Here is a 20,955-nt window from a genome sequence, read left to right as displayed (position 1 = left end):
CCCGATGGAACGGGTTTTTATGGTGGTGATGCGACAACAGCAGACACGCCGCTGAGCCGGCACTCGTGCGGGCGCTGCTCCACGCGCTTCCCAGCGTCTGCTCACTCGTCACACCCGCCAGCGTCCGCTTCTGCTGCCGTCTCCAGTGACGGAAGAATCCGAGCCCGGGTCACGCCGCGCCGGCTCTGTGCCCTCACGGGCTGTGGCGCAGAGCTCTGTGCCCCGAGCTGGTACAGTCTCGACCCCCGTTTGCAGATGTGAGCCCCTGCGTCTGCCTTTGCCCCAGCAGGTCCCCTGTGTCGTCGGCCCACCGTGACTCCTGCAGAGGAGGGAGAGTGAGGGAGACGGTCAGGCCAGTGTCCTGGAGTCCTGGAGGGCCTTGAACCCTGGACCAGACGTTTAAACTCGGTTCCATGTCCCAGAAAAGCCACTGCAGGTTTCCAGGAACAGGGCTTTAGGAAACAGGATTGGGACTGGGACGCGTGAGATGCTTCGAGGGAGGGAAGCAGGGACACCTGTGCTCTATGGGGGGCCCTGGGGGGTCAGCCCCAGCAGGGTAAGGAGAAGCCACGGCAGGAGGGGAGCTAAAGTCTTTGCACGTCGGGGGGCGAGGCGGGGACCGGAGCGGCACGGGGAAGGCATCGAGGTGCTCCCAGGGCGCTGGGAACCGCTGTGATGGCCCCTGTGCCGAGCAGGGCTGGGGAGTGGAGGACTCCGCCGCCGGCCCCAGTGCCTGTCCTGCCCCTGCCAGCGCCTGTCCCCAGGTGCAGAGCTGCGCACAGCCCCCGTCTGCGACCCTGGGAGCTCCACCGGCAGGTCTGGAGGAAAACGGAAAACGCCTCCCAAGCACAGCACACTCTTCCTTACAACGCGCTTCTTCTCATTCTTCTTCTGTTAAAAATAAAACAAGGTGATAAAGGATTCAATGTCTATCGCAGCACATCTTACTCAAAATATTAATTGGCTGTGCTCTGATTTGATTCAGAAATTTATTACAGGCTTAGAATACATAAAAGAGGTTAAAATTTAGTAATAACATCTTCCCCTTAGGCAAACTCACGAGAACAGCCACTGAAGTTAGGTCAGGATGCATACGTGTGTCTGGGGGTCTCCCAGCTCCTTCCCGGTTGGAGTGAATCCCGGAAGCGCCAGGCGTCCTCCGCAGAGATCTGACACTTGGCACTTTCAGATCTGCCGTCGGTGAAAGCCATCTGGGGAAACTGCCTTTTTTGCGTTTTCAATTTTAAAAAAAAGTTAATATTTCCACCTTTTCCTCTCTCCGTGGTCTCTTAAAAGACACTGACGGTATTTTTTATAGACTCTTTTAAAAGAAAAACACCTGGTTTGAGTCCTGTGCCTGGTCCACACGGCTGGGATGGCGTGGACGTGGCCCCTGGACATGGAAGACTGGAGCAGGTGCGGAAACTCGGGGCCCAGCAGGTGTGCACGTCCGAGGGCTCGGACACTCTGCCGGCTTTGACAGAGCTTCAGGGGACATTGGGTTTTCCCTGGGCCATGGGTTTGCCCATTTGGCGGCACGCTGGAATCACACGGGACCCTTCTTTAAAATTCTGATTCCCGGCTCTCGCCCCTCGATACTGATCATGGGGCTGGGCTGGGGACCAGGCAGTGGGGTTTTAAGGGCTCCCCGGATCCTGATAGTGGCCAGCATTGGAGAACCACTGACCAAGACCGTCCTGCCCTCCACGAGCGGGTCACCGCCACCCAGCGACTCCAGAGCACCTCTGCCTTCACCCAGACCTGGGTTCACTCAGCGCGGTCAGCGACCCCTCCCGGCTGGTGTCCCCAGCACCCCCTTGTGAGATGACCAGGCCAGCCACACGGTCCCCCACTCATGGCCCCGCTGCCTTCTCGTCGCCGGAAGACACATCAACTGGGTTGCCCCTGCTGCTGGTGGGGTTCCACGAGAGGGGACAGACCCTGCGGGAGCCGGCACCTGCCCTTCCCTGTCCCTCACCTCCTCGCCACCTCCGCAGACACCCCGCGCCCACGCCGGCTCGGCTCTCCTCCTGTGCTGCTGCTCCTGTGCACTGAGCTTCTCGGCCCATCTCCGTCCTACTCTTCGCCACGCCCTCAGCATGAACAGCACTTTCTTGAAACCCCGTCGCTGGCGCGGCACGGGGGACCCTGGGGGACCTCAGGCTGAGCGAAATAAGCCAGTCTCAGAAGGACAGATATTGTGTGATTCCATTTACACGGGATGCTTCGAGTCACCAGCTTCGTGGAGCATCAGCGTTCGTGGGGACAGTCTCTACTGGGGATGATGGGAAGGTTCTGAAGACGGTGACGTGCTGGTGGCACAATCGTGTGAATGCGCGATGCCACCAGATTATACTCTAAACCGTGGTCATGGTGGCCAGCTTTGCGTCGTGTGTGTTTTTCCACAGTAAGAAAAACTTCCATCGTGTTCTCAGTGAATCGTTGACCTGAGTTAGGGAATCCTGTTATCTGTTCCCGGAGCCCCGCCCTCCCCATCAGAACTTCTCCTGGTGAAGTCTGACTCCTTTACCGGATTGTAAGGGGAATGAAAGCCCGTTTGTGTCCCACCCCATTAAACACGGCACCTCCGGTGAGGGGCACGGGGGGTACCCCTCGTTAACTGACTGCAGTGACTACCGAATGAGTAAATGCCGGGTTTCCGGGGTTTGAGCCCAGCACCGCCAAGAGCAGCACAGTAGTGGGAACAGACAACGCGGTTTGGTGGGGCAGCCCCTAAAGGACGAGACCCCGGATTGTCCCGTCCTGGGAGATGAGAGCGTGGGGCGAACCGTGGGAAGCAGGAGACTCTGAGTAACCGGAAACGCGGGGCCCGCAGGGGAGCCCCAGAGGATGCCCGCACCGTCCTTGTTCTAGCAGAGAAACGCACCGGGCGGAAGCAAAGCACGTCACCGGCTTCAGATTTCTTAAGAACACCCTGTTCACAACCACGTCCTGGGCTAACACTGTGTTTTCTCTCCTCCTGATTAGATATTCATCTTCGAAAACAATATCTACTACTGCGCGCACGTCGGGAAGCAGGCCATCCGAGTGGTGTCGACCGGGAAGGAAGGCGTGATTTACAACGGACTCAGCGACTGGCTCTATGAAGGTGAGCCACACGCGGGGCCGGACGGGGCTGGGGGCCTGCTGCCTGACCAGCAGTGCTGGCTGTTTTCTTGGACTTCAGTCCAGTTAAATCTCTAGTTTCTTAAGGTTATGCTGGGTTACAAAGATGCCGTTGGAGTTCAGGGAGCATTAGGCCGTCAGGGGAGCCCTCGCTTGGTGGCCAGGTGTGCAGAGGTTTCTAGAACCCGAGGTCCTGGGGGAAGAGGCAGCAGGTGCTGTCCTGGGAGGTTTGCACGTGCAGAGCTTTCTCGAGCCCCTCCCCAGGAGGTAGGGTGCCTTGTTGTGCTGGGGGTGGAAGCAAGAGCTGGAGAAGAAATGAGGGGCAAAGCTTTCCAAGGAAGCCGGGCCGGGTGATCGGCGGCTGTGAGGACGTGTGCCGCGGTGGGTGTTTGCTCCGGCTGGCTTGCCCCTGGCGCCAGTTCTCCCCCGGAATGCATTATTGAATAACTAAAAATGTGAGCGGGAGGCTCTCTTCTTAAACATTTACGATCCGTCTCCGTGCTGATGAGAACCCTGTCGTCACGGCAACACTCCTGACTGGTCGCCGTCGCGTTCCGGTCACTGTTCTGGGCACTTTCCTACCTGCTGCCCCACTTCGCCGTCTGTCCATCTGAGTCAGCGCTGAAGGGCACTGTAGACGGGGCCTTAAACAAGCCTCTGTTCCTCCCGGTTCTGGGGCCGCACGTCCAAGCCCGGATGCCGGCCGAGCCCGTGTCTGTCGACCCACCGCTCTGCTCACAGACGGGGTCTCCTTGCTGCGCCTGCACGTGGCGGAGGCGGGAGACAGATCTGGTCTCCTCGTCCCCTCCTCAGGGCACCAGTCCCCCCTCGTGATCCCAGCCCCTCTCAAAGTCCCCACCCCACCCGGGACTCAGGCTTCAGGGTGAATTCGGGGGAATGCAGACATTGAGCCCACACTGGCCTCACAACAGCGGGGTGACCGCACCCCCACATGGGGCAAGAGAAGTCAGGCGTTCGGCCAAGTCCACACAAAGTTAAGGCACGTGTGCTGGGGGTGTCACTGGTCGAGTCCCGGGCAAGTGCTTTCTACAAATGCAGGTGGGGTCAGGATCTTTCTGCACCAGTGCTGGGCCGGCAGGCAGCCTATTCTCCCGAGCCTGCCTGCCTGAGGCCACACGGCCGGGGGACAGTTCCCCATGCCAGGCCGGGTCAAAGAACGATCAAGCCCAGAAAATACCAATTTCCTCAGTGCTGTGCGTTCCTCAAGCTGGGACCACACTGCGGGCCTAAATCAGAGAGACGGGGAAGCTTAGCACCAGTCACCATCTGCATCTGCACCCCACGGAGGGCTCCGAAGCAGAAAGTTCTCCGACTTGATTTCTTGTGTCCGTGGCACACGATGAAATGCTCCGTCCTCGGGACAGAGCTGGGTATGAGTTTGACGGACGTACCCACGCTGCGTCCCGAGCACGACGTGGCGCATCCCAGCGTCCCGGAAAGCACCTCTGCGCCTTTCCTGTTCCACTCCCGCCCGAGTCTCCTTCCTGAGGCCGCCACCGTCCTGACGTCGTAGGGCCTGTTTCCCAGCAGACGGGCCAGAACACGGGTGCCCACCAGGGTGGTCCTCCGGGCCAGTCACCCCTCCAGGGGCTTTATTCTAATGTGGGGCTGGCAAGGCTCAGAGCACTTAGGATTCCAGGTTCTGAGTTGCTTTCCGGGCCCTGGGAGAATCGGCCTGAAGATTTTATGGCCCATATTGTCCTGGGCCCTACCTGCGGGTGTCACTGGCATGAAAAGGTAACTGGCCGGTGTCCACTCTGGTCATGCCCACAGCCAGCCCTGTACGTGGATCCTGAAAGTTCTGCACAGTAGCAACCCAAAGCCCCCCCTAAAAAAGCCTGGCTTTAAGAGTCTAGACAGCTCTGGGACTAATCTCCTTTAAAGAAAAAAAACCCATAATCAGAAGATTTGAAATATCTTTTTTAGTATCTTCCTAATAAAATAAAAAGCTCATTGCTCGGCAATTCAAGTTAAGCTTTTGCTTCAGCAAATCCAGTGAAAGGAAATTTTTCTTCCAGGCATTGACACACAATCATGTTGGCGTGATAACGGCCCCAAATATTTCAAATCAGTCACAGCCGCTGTGGCAGCGTTCTCTGCTTTGTGGTGTTCCCCGGAAGGTTCTAGACCCCCAGGCTTGGGTTTCTCAAGCAGGGGCCTGAGAGCCTGGAGGCATCGTGGTTCCTATTTGAGTAACTGGGTGGAGGGTAGACTTTGAAGATGGTCTTCTGACTTAACTGTTTCACTTCCAGCTGCTTCTTCTAAAAAAAAAAAAAAAAGGCACCTGGGTGGCTCAGGGGGTTAAAGCCTCTGCCTTTGGCTCAGGTCATGGTCAGAGGGACCTGGGATCGAGCCCCACATCGGGCTCTCTGCGCAGCAGGGAGCCTGCTTCCTCCTCTCTCTGCCTGCCTCTCTGTCTGCTTGTGATCTCTGCCTGTCAAATAAATAAATAAATAAAATCTTTTAAAAAAAAAAAAGATTGAGAAAAGTATGGGGGCTGGGGAACACGCTGACAGAGCTTGCAGAGGGCCACTTGGAGAGGTGAGCTCCAGGGAGACCCGAGGCTGGGTCAGGGGAGCCACCCTGCCGTCCACGGGCTCGGAATCGTGAATGCATCACCGATTTGCTTTGTTTCCCCAAAGGGGTCTTCAATGCACGGGACATTTCGGGATGCCGACGGCTGAGGGCGAGAAGGGGCGGGAGACTTGGGGGCTGCCGGGACCCTGAGCGCCTGGAACAGAGGTGTGCGCCCACCCATGGGAGAATCCGTCCAGCTGACCGAAGCTGGAAACTCGGCGCCGCGTGCCTCCCCGATTCACAGGAGTCCTTGGCTCGTGGTGGCCACAGACTGATTCTGATAAGTAAAGTGCAACCTCGGTTTTATTATTCTGGGCAAACGCCATGCAGTGACACCGAATTCTGTCTTGAGTATAAGATTTAAAACTGCTTCTAGTGCTCCGCAACTGTGTGAAGGTTTACTGAGGTTGGTTACCCAGAAGGGAAAAGGAAGATGTTCCTGGGTTTTTTGTGGGGTTTTTTGGGAACTCTGATCCCGGGTCAGGAACTCACATGCTGAGGCAGTTCGTCTTACTGTCCATGACGTCTCCATCTCCCCCTCGCCACTGTGGACGGGGCGTGCGGGTCCGGCACAGGTTTTCTAAGGAGACGTGAAGTCGCTCCGTGTTGGAGCCGTGAGACGACCGTTCCTCCGCCGTCCCAGCAGGCACGTGCTCCCAGATAAATACCGTTATTCATGGACATGCTGGTATCATGAAACGGCTTGTACCTCGGGGGAGAGTGGGAGGGGCTGGGGTCACTTGAGAGCCAGGTCTTGCCCCACAGAGAGAAGCCCTGATCTCCTCAAGTCCTCTGAGACGCAGGTGGGTGCGTGACGGACAGTGAGCTCGGGGCACAGCCTGGAACGTCGGGCCGGGATCACGGGCAGAGCCGAGAGAGTAGCCTGAAGGGTATTTACGTAATGCATGGCTTGGCACAGATGTGATCCCACGGCTGGATTTTAACCTGAATGTGCCCAGAGTTTAAAGGTACTTGGCGGATGTGGCCCGACCCGAGGACCGTGCGTGACCAGGCAGCCTTGTCCCAGGGGAGTCAGCAGGAACAATGCTTAGTAGAGCCCTCAGCTAGCTTCCCTGTGTGCGTAACTCGAGGTGGTTTTACAATCGTCCAGTCGGGCACCCGGATGACTGTGTCCGTATTTCGGGAAAAGTCCGTGCAGACCGCGACGCCTTATGCTGTGCCCATGCCTGGTGCCCACTGTGGCCCCTGTCCTTCTGTTTCCTAGAGCCCCCAGTGGTCCTCCCCGTGGCCACGGCCCTCATGGCACTCCGCCCTCTGTCCACCCGCCCGGGACCCCCAGGTCCCTGTTCACCAGGCCCTGGGCTGCCTGCCCCCCCCCCCGGAGCTGGTGTGGAAGAGAGGGGCTGTGGCAAGGCGGGCCGACGGGCCCCTTGCCCACGACTGCTGTAGATGGAAGTGTGTCAGCACACCCCAGGTTCGAGCTCAGAATGTTCTAGAAGCACTGTTCTCCCCATGGGCAGGCTTGCTGTAGAGTTCTGCTAGGCTGGCTTGTCCTGCACATACAGCAAAGCGTGGTCCCGTGTCCTCATGTGCCGGGCTCAGCCTTCTCCGGAGCCTGCGACGCCGGGACAAGACTCAGGCCTGTGGTTCGTGACACTGTTTGCTGGAGCATCTTGCCCGGGGTCGGCACAGGTGACCCAGCAGCGTTTTGTCCCAGCGAGGTGCTCTGAGAGACATCTGCAAAAGGTCAGGGGGCCCAGGTGGATAGATCCGTTACCTCCTGATTTGAGGCTTTGGGATGACTCCAGGCCTTACCTCTGATCCACCAAAGGCTGTTGCAGGGGAAAGGCTTCCGTGGGAAGAGACGTCACCGCGGTGAAGGCCTTTGTGCAGATCCGTGGGTTGACCCGATGCGCTTTCCACAGGGGACGGCTCTTCCCTGTTCATCTGCGTCAACAGAACTTTCTCCGTCGCCTGAGATCGCAACAAAGCTCTCAAGCCCTATTTTGCATGGAACACTCTTGAGTTTAAGGTCATGGCTTGTCAAGTACGGGGAGCCGTGTCTGCTTTAACGCACGTCGATGTCTGGTGTGTGTCCAGCGCCCGCTCGGCTGAGGTCGCAAGCAGTCCAAGCCCCCTGGGACTCCGGTGACGGTCCGTCTTCTGGGGCACAGCCTGCGCCTGGCACCGTGGGAGGGAGCTGGGGGGTGTATTGCACAACATCATCTTGCCGGTGAGAACGAGCGTCCCACACCTCTGAAGCTGTCCTTGAAACATCCCAACAGACACGCAGATGACGAGGATCTGTGGGGCATGTGGACTCACGGTGGCTGCAGGTCCCCGACGGCTCCTCTCGCATTAACCGTGTCTGCCGTGCCCGGTCAGGGTAGTCCAGCTGCTCAGAAACTGCCCTGGGAGTGGACAGAAGTGAGTGATTCCGTCGTACGTCATTCCGACTGGACGGAGAGTTTTAACCTGCGTGATGTGGCCTGTCGTGGACGGACTTGGAATCGTGTGCACGTCTGCGTGTTACTCAAACCGTAGATGCGTGGTTCTTTGGACTTCGTGTTGGTTATGTCTCTGATTGGCAGGACAGGAAATCTCCGGTCAGACCAAGAAATCTCGGCCGGCGCGTGGCCAGAGGCTTGGGACGGGCTTGACGGAGTTGCCCCGGGCAGACGGCACAGCTGTGGCCGGACGTGAGCTACACCACGTGGCAGCTCGTGAACTCGGATGAGGGTTTCAGTCTGCAGGTCTCTGTTTCCTCGTCTGCAAAACAAGGATGGTCGCCATCCGTGCTCCCTGAGGCCGTGAAGGAAATTAAATAAGCTAATGCTGTTCTTAGCACAGCTCCTGGCGCAGGGGAGCGCCCCTATTAAACCCCCGGTCACTGGACCTGCTAGTTTCCCCAAACCGGAAACACAGCAGAAGTCATGGCCACGTGCTGACCTAGAATCGTCAGGAGTCGGGAGCACGAATGTGTAGTTCCTCCTTCCCCGGCATCAGTTCTGAGACCCATTCAACTCTCTCCATCGCCTGCGGTATCGTTCTATAGGAAGCGCGTTTTCTGAGTTCTAGATCAGCCTGGAAGGTGTGCGCAGAGGCGTGAACATCTCTCCGGCAACGTTCCCTCTGCCCTGAGGTTCACCGAGCTGGATCCCCAGCTCCCTCCTTCCTGGCACCCGCCGCAGAGACAGCTGTGTCCTTTATCAGCACCACGGTCTTGTGACTCGGTAAAAAGTCAAAAAAAAAAAAAAATCACATTTCGTGAGTACTTGGAGAGATGTAATCCGCATCTGGGAAAGCCACGGACCTGTGACGCACCAGAGGACAGAGCATTGGCTCAACGCAAGGGCAGTCGTTCCGAGCAGTAAGCCGAACGCTCTCATATTTAATGTAACTAAAATGAGCATCTTTCCTGCCTCGCCCTGGGGTCCGGCTCCATAAAGCATTAATGACTCTGACTTGGGCAGCATCTAGACGTTCCCTATGGAGACAGAGAACACCTATAGCTGCTCGCCCTCATTCAGCTCTGACATCGATACGGGGACGCTCCTTCCTCCTGTCCTCACCTACAGAGGGACACCTGCTGGTTTCCAGACTCTGGACAGTGGTCCACGGCAAGGGATGAAGGCATCAGATGCATGGTTGGGGGACTAAGACGGCCAGTGCAGATGTGACTGGCTGTCAAGGGCGTGCTGGCCCACGGGGCTGGTCTAGGTGTGTCCGTGCCCAGCGGCTTCCTGTGTCTCTCAGATCCCACCAGACCGTCCTGCCGGCGTGTGTCCCACACACGTTGTTCTGATCTGTCCTCGTGGTGCTGCCTCAGCTCCAAACTTAGACCCAGACATTCTAGAAAGTGCCCTGAGGAGCTCAGTGTCCCACGGAAGCCAGCTTGGTCTCCCTCCCCTCACCGTCGTCCCAGCTTGGTCTCCCTCCTTTCACCGTCGTCAGGGTCTCCGTGGCCACGGTTGTCCAGCACGTGTAACAACCTCATTATCAAAAAGCAACAATCACTGTGAACCTCGGTTTGACAACGATCCAATGTTTATCCCCAAAGATGAAGGAGACGGGCTGACACCGGGGTGCTGGCGACCCTCTGACCAGGACCTGAAGCCTACGGGGTTCCTGCCGCCCAGACCCAGACTGCCATCTCATTAAAGCAAGCCAGGGTCACCCGCTGGAGGAGTGGGACCAGGAACGTCTCCCTGCCACCCACTTGCCTCCTGCACATCCTGCCACACGAACAAACGCCTCGAGTCCTCCACACGCAGCCCTGTGAAGAAAACACGACCCCAGCCTGGGTCACAGCCATGGAAACTGGCCTTACCCACAGTCGGTGAGTCCTCTGTGGTCAGTGGTTCCAGACCCGACCCCCTAACCACCTGCCTCTCGTGGCACTTTCTACACTTCCTTTTTTGCAAATAGGCTGGAGTCGCCGCCCGGGTTCTGAGCAGACCGTCACCGTGGCGTAGCCCGCTCTTGGCAGGGGCCCGTCACGCAGCAGGGCTGCCCATGGCGGCTGAGGTCTCAGACGCGGCGAGCCTCGGACACCTGTGCACCCGGAATGGACAGTGTCTACCACGGAGAGAACAAAGGTGCTGTTGTCACGGAAAGGTCGGACCCACACCCCCCAAAGCACAGCATCTCCAGAGCCCACAGCAGAACAAGGGGACACCATGGCCGGGCAGCCCCGCTGGGGACTCCTCCCGAGAGACAGGGACGTCCTCGCCATGACCTCCCTCTTCTGGTCCCCTTGTTCCCCAAAACAGATGCGCACTTCCCTCCTGACCACTGCAGTGACTGGTCATCCTGGGGTTTAATCAATGTCATCTCTTAACAGCTTCTGTACCCGGAGCGCACAAGCCAGGAGTTACCATCGAAACTACGCAGTGGACCGTTCGGTGGTGGGACTGGGGAGTTATCCAGGTTGATCTTCGGTGTTCTTCTGCTTATCTGGCCACGGTCAAGGTGAAGCAGCAGGACACGCTGAAGAGGGACCCGTACTGTGCGTTTGGAATCTCCGGCTGGAGGCCGTGACATCTGGGAGGGCAGCCAGGGACCCTGCGAGGCAAACACAGCTTCGCTGTGGGGAAACGAGAGATTCGATCCAGAGTCTGCCCTGCAGTCAGGGTAAAGACGGAGCTCGCCACTGACGCTGGGCAGCCCAGCGCGCCCCTCCCCAAACGTACGTCCCACCTGATGAGGCAGGAAGGAGCCAGGGTTAACGTGGTCTCTGCGACGAGCAAAACACAACCGAAGCAAACCAAACACCACCTCCATAATTCAAAGCAATAAAGAGGCTCTCTCGCCGTGATCACACGTGCCCCGAGATCAGGGTCTGAGTGGGGGGGCCCCGCTCCCCGTGGGTACCACGGTCCCAGGCTGCTGGGGCTGCCCTCGTCCCAAGCCTGGAAACCACAGCAGCGGGCGCTTCTGTTCACAGTATATTGTCCATAACTCACGAGCAGGGCCCAGGAGGTGCCGTGCCAGCCTCCGTGCCCAGCAGGGAGAACCCGAGAACACGAAGAAGTGGCATTTAAAACTCCTCGTCTGGGCTGCGCGCTTGCGAACTGCAGACCTCAGATCCGGAGCCCAGAGCAGAAGAGGAATCCACAGAGATGCTGGGATCTCTCGGAATCCGTGAGAAGGTTAGAGGATCAGCAGCCGGAGGACAGCAGCCGCCAAGGGGATCCCCCGGGCCCAGTCTGGTTAGAGTGGACGCTGGGAGGCGGGGATGGGGGAGGAGGACAGGACAGGACGCCGGCGCGTGACTAAACACAGAAATGCCATGTTCCTCGCCTTGGACCACCCATATTCCACGGAGGCAGGGTGGTCTAAGAAACAGCTAGGATCCACAAGTTTTTACCACGACTCCCCGCACTGCCCGCCGCACGGCTGGTAGCTGAGGGGAACGGTCGGAACCACGGTCTCGTGTGACTGCTTCCATGGGAAGGCTGCTTGAGGTCAGCGCCGCTCCTCCTGGTGTCTCTGGGGAGCCCATAAATCAGGGCACGTGCTCCCCCGTGAGCAGACAGGTTCCCAGGGGGCAGCAGCTCGGTCTTCATGTGGAAAGGGAGCAGAGGCTCTGCTTGTGTCCCAGCAAGACGACTGATGGTTTCAGTCCAACAGGAAGACGTGATCTGGTTGGCTTGTGGAATCAGAAGTAAGAGAAGTCCAAAGGGGAACGTTCTCTCCAAGTATGAAGAATTCCCACTAGTCTCGAGAAGTTTTGCTGACAATTAATTACCTAATCCTGAGGGATTCGGTTAGATAATTTATGATGTTCTAGGGTCATACTAAGATAAGCCCATCTCTAGCTTTTTGTTCCAGAGGCTTCATGAGATTTGAGTGTTTGTGGCTAAAATCCTTGATGTTCTCTGGAGCTCCCATTCCTTTTAGTCTTTCTGTGTTCTTACATCACTGGGACATTAAACCACTTACCCTAACATTGAGAGTTTTGTCAACAATTCTACGAAAACTCAAGTTGCCAGTGCTTGAAGGAGAACCAGTCTCTGCCCCCTGTACCTGAAACCGCTTCATCTGAGACCCACTCGCCCCGTCCAAGCCTTCGCATTTAGTCATCGGACCTATTTCCTGACCTATTTGGGCCTGAGTTTCTTTTCCCTTTTGCGAAAACACTGCTGGGATGAACTAGAAAACTCCAAACTCCTTTCCACCACCACCATTTTCATATTTAAGTATCAGTGCTGTAACACAGAAGACGGCACGGACTCTGTATTCAAGCCAGGTGACCTCACGGTGAACGATTTACCTGCCCTCACGTGCACTTCGCAGAGGCGCTGCGCGGTGGTCCCCCGTCGTGAGCGGGGGGGAGAGAGCTCGGGGGCGCCTCCGTCTCCTCCCTGTCCTCCGTCCCGCATGCAGGGCACTTGTGCATTCGGGAAATCTTTTCAGGTGATGCCGATGCCCCTTCTCTCTACCCTCTGGCGAAACTATCGGCTTTAAAGTGATGAGCCCGATTTTCTGTCCTTTACCCCCGTTTTCCTTGCTTTAGATAAAATTTGTATTATTAGTAGAACTTTTCTCTTCACTCAGAGTGGCCCTTGGACAGGGGCAGGTGGGTGAAATGGCCGCCCAGCTTCTCCACGTCAGGTCAGCCTGAACTTGGAGGCATGGAGAAGACTCAGTCTTGTCACCGGTTCTGTGACCGGCCAACAGCAGCCTCAGACTGGAGGAGTCGGGTTTCAGGTCGGCTCAGGGGCCTGCTCATTCGCTCCCCAACCTGGAAGAGGCTGTCCTGGGAAGGTTAAGCAGAGGTCACTGCTCTTGTGTTGGATTGTCCTAAAGTGCTTCTTGCATCGGGCAGAGGTCAGACGTGGAAGCCTGATGTGTCTAAGCGACACAAGCTTGGGACTCTGAGCCCAGGGACCCAGCAGTCTCCAGGGAGACACAGCACCTGCTCCCTCGGTGCTGTGTGCTGGAGCTAGTGAATCGGAGCACACTCCCAGCAAGGCCGCGGAGCCTGGGGACCCCCGGGTGCTGGCTTCTCCCCAAGAAGGTGTGACCTTTCCGCTCTTAAGGAAACAGATCAGTCCAGCGTGTTGTTCTTTTTATAGGAATAAGAGCATCTGGCACTTTATTTATTTATTTTTTAATTTCTTTTCAGCGTAACAGAATTCGTTGTTTTTGCTCCGCACCCAGTGCTCCGTGCAGTCCGTGCCCTCCCCAGTACCCACCACCTGGTTCCCCAACCTCCCGCCCCCGCCCCTTCAGGACCCTCAGATTGTTTTTCAGGGTTCATAGTCTCTCATGGCACTTACTTTATTAAAAGAAAACCCAAGCCCTTGTGTGGACACGAAGCGTGTGACGTGTTAGGATCCTAAACAGATGTTCCTGGGAAAGCGCCGCCAGGAGGCTGTCACGTCACTTGCTGGAGGAGGCGGGCCTGGCCCGCAGGACACACAGCCAGACTGCTGAAGGTTCCAGATCGACTCTTCCTCCGCTCCACTCCGCTGTTTTCTGGACTCTTACGTGTCCTGCTCAGGCCGCCTCCGTCACGCTCTGGCCTCCCTTCCTCCCCATCACAAGGCTTCTGTCACTGTCACAGGCCAGCCCCTCCCCCTCCTGCAGGGGGTGGGACGGTGAGGAATTTGCATGAGACAAAGTCCATCCCCGGAGGAAGACATTCCAAGACGGAGTCACTCCGAGAAGATGGTGCCTGGCACAGCCCTGGCCTTTCCAGAGCGGAAGGGAAGGAGATGAGGGGCACGAGACTCCGACCCTCCCCTCCCACGGCGCACATACGACAGCGCCCGGGGAGCCGGCACTCCCTCGTGGAACGTGCTTCCTCCCATCCCCAGGTGTTCGTCCCTGCACCGACCCTGCCCCAGATCCCCCAGGGTCCTCGCGGCCAACAAAGATGCTCGCTGATCCAGACCCGCCTCCGGGAAGTTTATGTAATTCAAGACGGTGTTTAATCAAGTCCTGAGGATGTGACACAGATTAGACCGTCTGGGCAGAATGACCTGTTCGGATTTAAGACGACAAAACACAGAAATCAGAGAACTGAGCAGCTACTCAGCGTCTCCGTTCGCGAGCTCGTTAAACCTTTTCCCAAATATCCTTCCATCAAGGTATTACCCATACGTGGCCTCCAGGCTCTTCTCCCGTTTCTGTCTTTCACCGGATCCTGCAAGATAAGACCCAGCGTAAGCTCGTCCTACTGCGGAGACTTACAAAGTCGCTAGGGGAGAGGCTGATGATTCAAATGTTTGTTGCTCTCTCCCTACTTGGTCACCTCCCTGAGGACCCAAGAAAGACAGGCAGGGGGTGTCCGGGCTTCCCCGCCCAGCTCTGATGGGCAAAGCCTTCCCTCCCCCGTGGCAGGGCATGGAGGGTAGGTGCCCACGGAGCAGGACCCTCCAGTCGGGCTGTGTGGCTCCCCCGGCGGACAGCCACTCTGCACCCCTAGGCTGTGGCTTCTCTGCCTGCCTGGGCATCTCAGAAGCCCTGGCAAGGAATTCAGGAACCCCCAAGTGCCTCTGGAACTTAGAGAGAGAGAGACCAGTGCTTGGTATCTCCTCCCCAAAATCCTCCACGTGCCAGAAGTTCTCCTTTATCCTAAAGACAAATTAAGGTTTCTGGGGACTCTTCAGGGAGCATGACGTGTCCTCCCGTGATGACCACGTGCATCAAAACAAAATAAAGCCAGACACGCGACAGAAAGCAGCGCGGGTGGTTATGGCCGCGGTCTGGGAGTTCGGTGGAGGTGGGGGTTCCTCACGGCCACGGTCCGCCCAGCGGCCTCCGTAGCTCCGCGTCCTCTCCAGCGCGGGCGGGCGCGGCCCTCTCGGGGGGCCTGGGTTTCAGGAACCACTTTCATTACATTATAGCATTTAACTGAGTCTGGAAAAATCATCATTAAGAGAAAGGAGAGCTGAAAAGGGAATTGAAAGCCGCATGAAGAGTTTGGGGATCCGGGAAAGGAAACCACCCCGGCCGCGTGACCGGCCTCCGCTGGCAGCGGCCCAGCAGGGCAGGGGCCGGAAAGGGACGGATGCTTTCCGCCCTGACGTCGCCCGCAGCAGGCCCGCACCCAGACGCAGGACGTGAGCCGTGAGCCCGCGCCCAGACGCAGGACGTGAGCCGTGAGCCCGCGCCCAGACGCAGGACGTGAGCCGTGAGCCCGCACCCAGACGCAGGACGTGAGCCCGCACCCAGACGCAGGACGTGAGCCATGAGCCCGCACCCAGACGCAGGACGTGAGCCGTGAGCCCGCACCCAGACGCAGGACGTGAGCCCGCACCCAGACGCAGGACGTGAGCCGTGAGCCCGCACCCAGACGCAGGACGTGAGCCGTGAGCCCGCACCCAGACGCAGGACGTGAGCCGTGAGCCCGCACCCAGACGCAGGACATGAGCCGTGAGCCCGCACCCAGACGCAGGACGTGAGCCCGCACCCAGACGCAGGACGTGAGCCCGCACCCAGACGCAGGACGTGAGCCGTGAGCCCGCACCCAGACGCAGGACGTGAGCCCGCACCCAGACGCAGGACGTGAGCCGTGAGCCCGCACCCAGACGCAGGACGTGAGCCCGCACCCAGACGCAGGACGTGAGCCGTGAGCCCGCACCCAGACGCAGGACGTGAGCCGTGAGCCCGCACCCAGACGCAGGACATGAGCCGTGAGCCCGCACCCAGACGCAGGACGTGAGCCCGCACCCAGACGCAGGACGTGAGCCCGCACCCAGACGCAGGACGTGAGCCGTGAGCCCGCACCCAGACGCAGGACGTGAGCCGTGAGCCCGCACCCAGACGCAGGACGTGAGCCGTGAGCCCGCACCCAGACGCAGGACGTGAGCCGTGAGCCCGCACCCAGACGCAGGACGTGAGCCGTGAGCCCGCACCCAGACGCAGGACGTGAGCCGTGAGCCCGCACCCAGACGCAGGACGTGAGCCGTGAGCCCGCACCCAGACGCAGGACGTGAGCCCGCACCCAGACGCAGGACGTGAGCCCGCACCCAGACGCAGGACGTGAGCCGTGAGCCCGCACCCAGACGCAGGACGTGAGCCGTGAGCCCGCACCCAGACGCAGGACGTGAGCCCGCACCCAGACGCAGGACGTGAGCCCGCACCCAGACGCAGGACGTGAGCCGTGAGCCCGCACCCAGACGCAGGACGTGAGCCGTGAGCCCGCACCCAGACGCAGGACGTGAGCCCGTACCCAGACGCAGGACGTGAGCCGTGAGCCCGCACCCAGACGCAGGACGTGAGCCGTGAGCCCGCACCCAGACGCAGGACGTGGGCCCGTACCCAGACGCAGGACGTGAGCCCTCACCCAGACGCAGGACGTGAGCCCGCACCCAGACGCAGGACGTGAGCCGTGAGCCCGCACCCAGACGCAGGACGTGAGCCGTGAGCCCGCACCCAGACGCAGGACGTGAGCCGTGAGCCCGCACCCAGACGCAGGACGTGAGCCCGTACCCAGACGCAGGACGTGAGCCGTGAGCCCGCACCCAGACGCAGGACGTGAGCCGTGAGCCCGCACCCAGACGCAGGACGTGAGCCGTGAGCCCGCACCCAGACGCAGGACGTGAGCCCGCACCCAGACGCAGGACGTGAGCCGTGAGCCCGCACCCAGACGCAGGACGTGAGCCCGCACCCAGACGCAGGACGTGAGCCACAGCCGCGGCGGGAGCCTGCGTGTGTGTGCGCCTGTGTGTGTTTGTGTGTGCACGCGTGTGTGTGAGACAGAAAGCTGGGTTCCGAGTAACTGCTTAATTAAACAGCTCCTTTAACGAAAGCGTGAGGACGTTGAGCTTACTTGCGCCGAGCGTCACGGTCTCCCCGTGGCGTTGCCGGGCTGCTCGAGCGCTGCCCTTCCCGCACGGCGTGAGGGAGCCCCCCATCCGGAGGCGGCGTGGCCCGGGCTCGCCCGACTCACCCACATGCATGGGGCCCAGGGCACCGTCCAAGGCCACGGGCGACCCCCCAAAGGCAGCTCCTTGAAAATGGCCTACTTGGTGGACCGCAGCTGCAGAGAGAAGCAGGGCGTCTCCCCGCCCCAGGACGAACAGAAGGAGAGCGGGAGAAGCCGCAGTAGCAGCCAGCGGTTGGGATGAAAATCTGTTCGACTGTCCGGCCCGGACCAGAATCAGACCCCGAGGTCAGTCCTCCCTCCCTGGAGACAGGCAGGCCGCGCTGCCCTCTGGTGGCGAGCCCGGGCGTACCGGCCGCCGGTGCCGGAGCAGGTGCTGGGCTGTGGCTGTGCCCCAAGTGGCCGACAGCTCCCGCGACAATGAGATGCTCGCGGTGCGAATCACGCAGGTCCCGCGGTGCCGATGAGTGAGGAGCCCGCCAGCCTCACGAGGCGAAGGCTCCGTTTACCTCCTGGCCCGACGGTCAGGTCTCTCTTTTAACCCCCGTTCATTCTGCTCCCGGCGCCTTGGATAAAATGTTCAGGGGCAGCAGAGAGGCGGGGGACACGGGCAGGAGGGAATAGTTTTCCGTATTTAGAACGAGGCCGTGTATTTCTGAACGCAGATCTATCAGGCATGTTATTTATGTCTCTTGCGATTTCCCAGGACCCAGATTCCTCGGGGTGCTTTGTAGTGGGGGTGGAGGGAGCAGCCCGGACGCACCCTCAGGACCCAGGGCCGCGTCGTTTAGGACCGGCCAGAGCCCCTTCCCAGGACGTGGCATTATCGTCTGCGTCTTGCCTCGCTGAGAGACGGCCGCCTGCAGTGCAGAAGGATTCTCCAGATGCGGGCGCCCAAGCCGCGGCCTGCGAGAAGCCGGGCAGAGGACACCGGCTGTCCCCCACTCTGCACTCGGCCAGCCCGGCGGGTGGTGGAGAGCGGGGCGGGCCCGGAACACAGGCGAAGCCGGGCACTGCCCCGTCCTGGTTTTCTGGGTCAGTGACTCAGCCCTCGAGGCTGCCGTGGAATCAAGCCTCCAGCAAGCTGTCAGCATCCTCAGGCCTCAGCCGCCTCCTCTGTAAAATGGAGGGGGAGGAGCAGCCGCCACCGTCCCGGTGGGAGGATCTTGGCCTCTGTGGGCCGTGTGTGTCCCGTCCCGAGTCGGACAGACCACGCCAGGCTGGAGTCCCCGCCCTGCCCATCCCCCTCGGTCCGGGGGAAGCCCCGGGGATACGGGCCACCCCAGCACCAAGCTGGGGTGTCGGCTGCCGTGGATACTGCCATCCTCACGGAGGGAAGAAGGACGAGCCCGGGGCCCGGGTGAGTGCAGGCCTGTGAGAGGAAGCATGACCCGTCCCTTCCCTGTCGCAGACCCCCGAGCCCTTTCCCCGTGGTCAGGAGGTGTCTGCGTACGTCAGAAGGCAGCCTCTCGTTCTCGGGACGCTAGAACAAGAGTCTCTAATAACTTGACGTTGCTGGGCTCAGACGCTGTTCTGGGCGCTGTTCGTAATTTACAGTTAATTAACCTTCCTCTTGTAAAGAAAGCAGAAGCTTGAGACCTCATTTCCTGTCTCACACGCGTTGTTTCTGATCTCCGTTATTTTTAAAATGTGTTTTCAATGATATTAAGAAATAATTATGCAGAATATCAGAGACTGACGAAGGGGACGAGGCTCCGTTAGGACTTCCTTGAAAATATGTATAATAAGGATCTTTCCTGCAGTATCGTAAGGAAATACTATTCTCATGGCACATCTTTAAAGCAAAGGACGGTGTATAATAGGAACGTTACATACAATTTCAAGGCTCTGATTTTGTATTCGTGGTGAAACATTCTCTCAGAAGAGGACAAAAGAAAGTCAGTACTTTGGAAAAAGAAAAAGAAAAACCTTCATAACTGAAAACTGTGGTAGATCCCAGTCAGTGGCTGAGCCGCTGTACAGTTAAAATTCCAATTTCAGAATCTCAATCATTTTTAACTTTCTTGTGAATATGAACAGGATGACCAGCTCTGGCAAAACACCAGGAAGAAAACGGTAACTGTCCGAGGAAATTAAAAATCATTGCCGGGCTGGTAATGTATTTTTCCTGAGACACTAAACCAATCACTGTATAGATTATTGAATTAATAGCAAAGCCGGTCGGCGTAGGAGGGCAGAGCACTGTCTGCTTCTCACACGGAGCACATCTCGGGAGCCGAACTTAAAACAGCGTTTGGCCGGTGCCTGGGGCGCCCGCGCAGCTGTGTCACGCCCTCCTGTAGGAGGCTCAGATCGGGGATGTGAGATCGGCGGGCGCCGTCCCTGGCCGCGTCCGTCTTGGGTCCTGTTCGGTGGGTGCTCGGGGTCTGGGACCGCCGCGGCCGCAGGACACTGCAGAATATCACGATAGACGTGGGCATGTGGCGCGTTTTCCACTGGCTCACGAGTAGCGAGTCGTTTAGACTTTTCCCGTTGGGTTTCCTCCGGGCGGGGGGGCGGCCGGGGCAGGAGCAGTAGGAACCGAGGTGTCCGTGTCGAGGGTTGGGGGAGCCCCTGCTGAAACAGGTGCGAGCGCGTTCGCCCGCGCGGTTTGCGGGGAAGGAGGGAGCAGATCGGCGGTGCCCGGACGCGCGGTCAGAGCAGGGCTCCCGGCCACGTGCTTTCTGCGCCGGGTGCAGGAGGCGGCAGCCCACAGCGGCCTGCCTTCCGCATGGCATCGGCCCTGCCTTCCCAGTGCTGATCCTCACCGCCTGGCGTTTATTACAAGTCGGGAGGACTTGGGGTGGGGGCTGCTGGGGCTGTTTCGTGACAGAGGAAACGTCATTTTTGCAGCCGCTTTACAAAGTGTGCTATGAACATCACCACGACCCTCGGCCGCGGCTGGCCGGCGTGGCCCCCGCAGTCTGTCCCAGCGAGGCCGGGACACCGGCTAGGGCCCCGTACGGGAGCTGCTCGTCAGCCGTTCAGTCTCCAGGACCCACGAGGGGGTCCCTTGACCTCGAAGCTGTTGTGTGACCAGATGCCCGGGCTCTCCAGGCACGAGGCCAGAGGGTCGGTCTGGTCCTAGGCGCATGTCCTGCTTACCTTTCTTCTGCCCCCTCGTTGGGCTCTACTGTCCTGTGACGCTGGACTGGACGTTAGACGGCACAGACAGGACCCAGACACCGGGTATTCACGGGCCTCAGCTGCTGTAACTCTTACGACAACGACCCCAAAAGGGAGATGCCGTTATCTTCCCGTTCACAGCCCTGGGGTTGCTCCTCGGCCAGGCCATTGCACCCAAACAGAGGCTCCATGTTGCTGCTGCCTTCTGCCACCCGAGCCTGATGAAACCCGCCTCCTAGTGGGGTCTGCAGCCTTTCCCCCACTTGTCTGACTCCGTTGAGGCCCACACAAGAGCCACCTCCCGCAGAGATAAGCTGGAATTCAGGCTGACAGCGTCGTCTGGCTCAAGGAAGTGTTGAATGAGTGGTGGTCCCGGTGCGGACGGCCACGACCGTGGCTGAGTGCCAGTCCTGGCTGAGGTCGTGTGGAGAGAGCTTGGTGGTAAACACCCCGTGTCCAGGGGGCGGGCAGACCCGGGCTTTGTCCTGTGGGTGACTAAGTCTACGAACGTTTCAGACGTGAGGCTGCAGGAGGACTGAGTGGTGTGTAAAGTACTTGCAACGACATCTGGCACACAACCTCACTACATGAGTATTTGTTGGACACGGGAGGACGTTCTGACGTCTGACCAGGGTGCGGGAGGGTCCCGTGACAGCAAGTCCCCAGCATGTAGCAGCATCAGAGGTGAGGAGGGAGGGGCGTGGGACTCGACCCAGCACACACGTGTGCACACCTGGGAAGCAGGGGCACCTGCTGTTCAGGTGAGGCCGAGGGTGCAGCACCCCTGCCGGGCCAGTCTGACCCAG

The 20,955-nt window shown here is 59.1% G+C and overlaps 1 protein-coding gene across 4 annotated transcripts in view; it reads left to right on the top strand.

Annotated features, from left to right (window-relative positions):
* Positions 1-20,955, top strand: part of DPP6 (dipeptidyl peptidase like 6) — an 841,237-nt gene that overhangs the window by 729,803 nt on the left and 90,479 nt on the right. For all 4 annotated transcript variants that reach the window (XM_082692922.1, XM_082692925.1, XM_082692923.1 and 1 more), the window contains exon 8: positions 2,989-3,109. In XM_082692922.1, the coding sequence (XP_082549048.1) occupies positions 2,989-3,109 (121 nt within the window). The remainder of the gene's footprint in view (positions 1-2,988; positions 3,110-20,955) is intronic.

This window comes from Mustela nivalis (genome assembly GCF_964662115.1).
Source record: "Mustela nivalis genome assembly, chromosome: 12".
Taxonomy (NCBI): domain Eukaryota; kingdom Metazoa; phylum Chordata; class Mammalia; order Carnivora; family Mustelidae; genus Mustela; species Mustela nivalis.
This window is presented reverse-complemented; position numbering and strand designations above follow the sequence as displayed.